Source organism: Arachis hypogaea, chromosome 15 (genome assembly GCF_003086295.3).
Source record: "Arachis hypogaea cultivar Tifrunner chromosome 15, arahy.Tifrunner.gnm2.J5K5, whole genome shotgun sequence".
NCBI lineage: Eukaryota > Viridiplantae > Streptophyta > Magnoliopsida > Fabales > Fabaceae > Arachis > Arachis hypogaea.
In genome coordinates, this window is record NC_092050.1 from 11,105,137 (window position 1) to 11,109,714 (window position 4,578).

The 4,578-nt window shown below is 42.5% G+C and overlaps 1 protein-coding gene across 1 annotated transcript; it reads left to right on the forward strand.

Moving 5' to 3' along the window:
- The first annotated feature begins 3,391 nt into the window (after positions 1-3,391).
- On the forward strand, positions 3,392-4,578 carry LOC112749216 (alkylbase DNA glycosidase-like protein mag2). The gene is made up of 2 exons (XM_025797477.3): positions 3,392-3,509; positions 3,585-4,578. The coding sequence occupies exon 2, from the start codon at positions 3,595-3,597 to the stop codon at positions 4,441-4,443; it is 849 nt and encodes a 282-aa protein (XP_025653262.1). The 5' UTR covers positions 3,392-3,509; positions 3,585-3,594; the 3' UTR covers positions 4,444-4,578.

Below are 4,578 nucleotides of genomic sequence, written 5' to 3' on the forward strand. Positions count from 1 at the left end.
TTTGAAATTGATAACCGAGTATTCAAACCTCGAGTCATCTTCTCAAGGAATTGCAGGGAGATATGTTCTTATTATTGGTTATGAGTTTGTAAATTGGGGTTTTGGAAGTAAGGAGGGAATATGTTATATGACAAGTAAAATAAAATAATAATAATAAAATCTCTTGGCAAGGTATAAGAATTGGAATTCCTATCCTAGTTATCCTTATCAGGTGTGAAGAGAATTGGGTTTTAATCCCACTTGGTCAGCCTTTATTAAACAAAGGAAGGTTAAGTGGACTGATTAGCTTGATTCTCAAGTCTTAGTCAACTCCTGTGGAGAGACTAGTGTTAGAGCAATCCTAGCTCAAGCAGAATCTGCCAATTTCAATCACTTGCTGAGTTTGATAACTCAAGTACTACCAATCACTTGACCAAAGCCAAAAAGGGAGAAAAATATCTAAATTAAATTGAAAGCAATCTTAAACAGAGCAAAGCAATCTTAAATCTAAAATACCTCAAATAACATTAATTAAGAAAATTATATGTAACATGAAAGAGTTCATAAATTAAATTGGGAAAATAAATAAAAATAAAGAACCTGGGATTGAGAGCCACTCCTAAAACTAAGAGAAATCCTAAATCCTAATCCTAAGAGAGAGGAGAGAACCTCTCTCTCTAAAAACTACATCTAAATCCTAAAATTGTGAATATTGAAAGCTTGTTTATGAATGGATGCATTCCCCCACTTTATAGCCTCTAATCTGTGTTTTCTGGGCCGAAAACGGGGTCAGAAACAACCCAGAATTCGCTGGTTGCGAATTCAACATGCTGAATTTCCGTCACTGCGACGCGTCCGCATGGAGCACGCGGTCGCGTCGTCTAGCGTCAGGGCAACTATGGCATATTATATATCAAATCGAAGCCCCGGACGTTAGCTTTCCAACGCAACTGGAACCACGTCGTTTGAACCTCTGTAGCTCAAGTTATGACTGTTTGAATGCGAAGAGGTCAGGCTGACAGCTTTGCAGTTTCTTCAACTTCTTGTACTCCTTCCACTTGTGCATGCTTCTTTTCCATCCTCCAAGTCATTCCTGCCCTATAATCTCTAAAAGCACTTAACACACATATCAAGGCATCTAATGGTAATAAGAGAGGATTAATAATAAGCAAATATAAGATCAAAGAAGCATGTTTTCAATCATAGCACAAAATCATGAAGGAGTTGTAAAACCATGCAAATAGTATGAATAAGTGGGTAAAGAGTTGATAAAATCCACTCAATTGACCACAAGATAAACCATAAAATAGTGGTTTATCAAGCAACAACGGGGTATCCGTGTCCTCTGGCCTCTTCGGATAAGCGGCTCCTTGTCCTCAATCTCATCATCCTCCTCGTCTGGGACAGGCTGTGCAGGTGGCCTAGGCTGGACGGAGGCCCCAGACGACCCGGCACCTGAATGTGACGCAGCAGTATAGGCAAAAGGAGGAGTACCACCCAATGCAAAAGGGTCAGCAGCTGGCACCGTAGGAGGCTCGTTAAGATCGACAGCTAAAGGTGCAGGCGTGCCGGAACTCTGACCACGCCGACGGGCCGCATCATCCTCCTGCACGATGGCAGTAAGCTCATCTAGAAAGTGTGAACCGCTGTATGCCACATCAAGCCCATCAGCTGCCAAGAAGTCTGAAAACATCGAACCCGGGCTAACCCAAGGCGTACTCTCCTGAAGTGTCTGATCATCGGCAGGGACACCAACAAAATAATCGCCTAGCGGCCCTGAACCAAGTCCACCATCACCCTGATCTGTCCCGTCACCCATACCGGAGCCGTACCACTCACCTCCATGCCCTACATGATGGGGACTAACACCCCCTACTGCAGCATGCCCTCCAGCGTCCCCACCCACAGGCCCGTGCTGATCGTCGTCGTCGTCATGACCATGGTGTCCGTGATCGTCGGCCGCATCACGCCCTCTCCGTCTGCCTCCGTGGCCTCGTCGTCTTCCTCCAGGGCGGCCGTCCCCATCACCCTCATATAATCGGAACCATCTATCGTTCAGTCTCGCAAGATGGTATAATCCGGCCATCTGCAGTATGGAACGTATCTCTCATCGAGTGGCATGCCCTGCTGCCGCCGCATGCTCGAGATGCAACGCTGGGGCTGTCAAAACAATGACCGCATACAAAAGCAATATAATAAATCACATACAAAAGCCATATAATAAACCACATACAAAAGTAATATAATAAACCACTAACAGAAGCGCATTTAAATCCACTTACATAAACCGCATACAATACCGCTGACAATTCCACTAACAAAAAATCACTAACATAAACCGCTAACTTAAACCGCTACAACATGCAAAACCACTGAACAAAAACCACTACCAATACCACATGCAAAGCCAGTAACGAAAACTGCTAAATTAAACCGCCTATCAAACCACAAACAAAACCACTTCAACAAACCACATGCAATACCACCAACAAAAACCACGTGCAGCATCACAAAAATAAACCACCAAAAAAAAAATACTAACCTCCTCGTTGATGACCCCGACAATATGAGACACTCCATCCAATCGATATAGTCTACCTGGATCGTCCTCCATCAGCTAAATACTCTGCTCCAGCCTTTATCGGAGCGAAACTGGGTCGTTTTCTCTGAGATTTGGTGGGGTCTGAGAGTGGAGAAGTGGTTCGAATGGGATGGATTCGAACTCCTTTTATAGGAAAATCTAGTGTAATTCGAAACACCCCAATTCGAATTACTACTAGTGCCGAAACGTGCATAGTTCGAATCAGCCTGTATCGAATTAAGTGAAGCTAATTCGAATTGCACAAATTCGAATTACGTAGAATGCATGGGTCTAAGTAGTTCGAATTGCACTAATTCGAATTACATTCAAATGGAGTTCGAAACGTGGTGATTCGAATTACATAGTAATGCACATTAGTTGATTGCTGAATCAATTTTTCTTTTGGCTTATTCGTGTAATATTAAACTAATCATGGCTTATTTTGGTTTTTTACCCTAAAAAATATAATATTTATTGATTTTTTTGTCATATTTTTAAATTATTTATCAACTGTTTTATCGATATAAATTTTTTTATCAATAGTTTAATCTTTCGGATACCAAATTAATAGTTAATCCTGTATTCCTGTACTTTTGAGTTGATAATTATAAAAATAAAATACTTTTACTAGAATAGACTGAATCGTAATACATATTTATATAGTTTTACTATCAGCACAATAAAACTTAAAAATTGCAGTTGTTGGAAATATAAGAATTTCCTAGATAATGAAAAGACCAGTTGTTGATTCCCCCCTTATTATGATTTTGCAAGTAATTTCACCTTAAAAATATAAACAATTTTTTAATCTTTAATTAAAAAAAATCAATGTTAATAGTTAACAATCTTTTCAAGAAAGCAAAATAATGGACAAAGAAAAGTTGCCTTGTGCATAGAATACCAACAGCCTATCCCCATAAATAGAAATAGAAAGACCTTTGGTTGCAAGGTAGTGTTGACTCATCCTCATTCTGTTGTTCCTTTTTCTCAATTGTTTCTGAAAACTCACCCCTACATTTTTCAGGAGGAAAAAAATGAAGCGAACTCGATCTCAAACCAAAGAAAGCATTTCCGTCTCCAAATCAGAATCCCTAACCGCTTCCTCTTCCAAACTCCCATTTCGCGCCAAAAAGATCCCAAGACTCCCCTCTTCCTCCAACAACAACAAGAACAAAGAAACCCTCATTCCCGAAGATTCAACACCACCACCACTACCTACTCCGAAACCGTTGACTTCTACAGGGGAAATGGAGCTCGCACTTCACCACCTCCGTGCCGCCGATGTCACCCTCGCCGCCTGCATCGACGCCTTCCCGACGCCGCACTTCCACACTCACCGCTCTCCCTTCTTCTCCCTCGTCAAGAGCATCATCTCCCAGCAGCTCTCCAACAAGGCCTCCCAATCCATCGAGGACCGTTTCGTCGCCCTCTGCGGCGGCCCACACTCAGTTGGGCCTGACTCCGTCCTGGCTCTCTCGGCCCAACAGCTCCGCGGAGTCGGGATATCAGGGCCCAAAGCCACCTACCTGCATGATCTGGCAAGCAAGTACCGTGATGGGCTCTTGTCGGATTCGTCCATACTGGAAATGGACGACGAGACTCTCTACAAGAAGCTGACGATGGTGAAGGGAATTGGGCCTTGGTCGGTCCACATGTTCATGATCTTCACACTTCACAGGCCCGATGTTCTGCCAGTTGGAGACCTTGTTGTTAGGAGAGGTGTGGAGCGGTTGTATGGGCTGAAGCCATTGCCTCAGCCTTCGCAAATGGAGAAGCTTTGCGAGAAGTGGAAGCCCTATAGGTCTGTTGGGTCTTGGTATATGTATAGGCTTGTTGAAGCAAAAGGAATATTGCCATTGCCACCACCAACATCCCTACTTTGACTTTAATAAGTTTTTGCTCTTTTTTGTTTTGGGCCTCATTAATGAAACTACTTGGGCCTTCTTAAAGTGTACGAAGCTAATGAAGGCTTTATTGTTCTATTATGTCCCAGTAATGAAACATATTCTCTTTCTTTA

Excerpts from the sequence above, each read along its gene's own strand:
- LOC112749216 (XM_025797477.3), top strand. The coding sequence starts at position 3,595 with ATGAAGCGAACTCGATCTCAAACCAAAGAAAGCATTTCCGTCTCCAAA.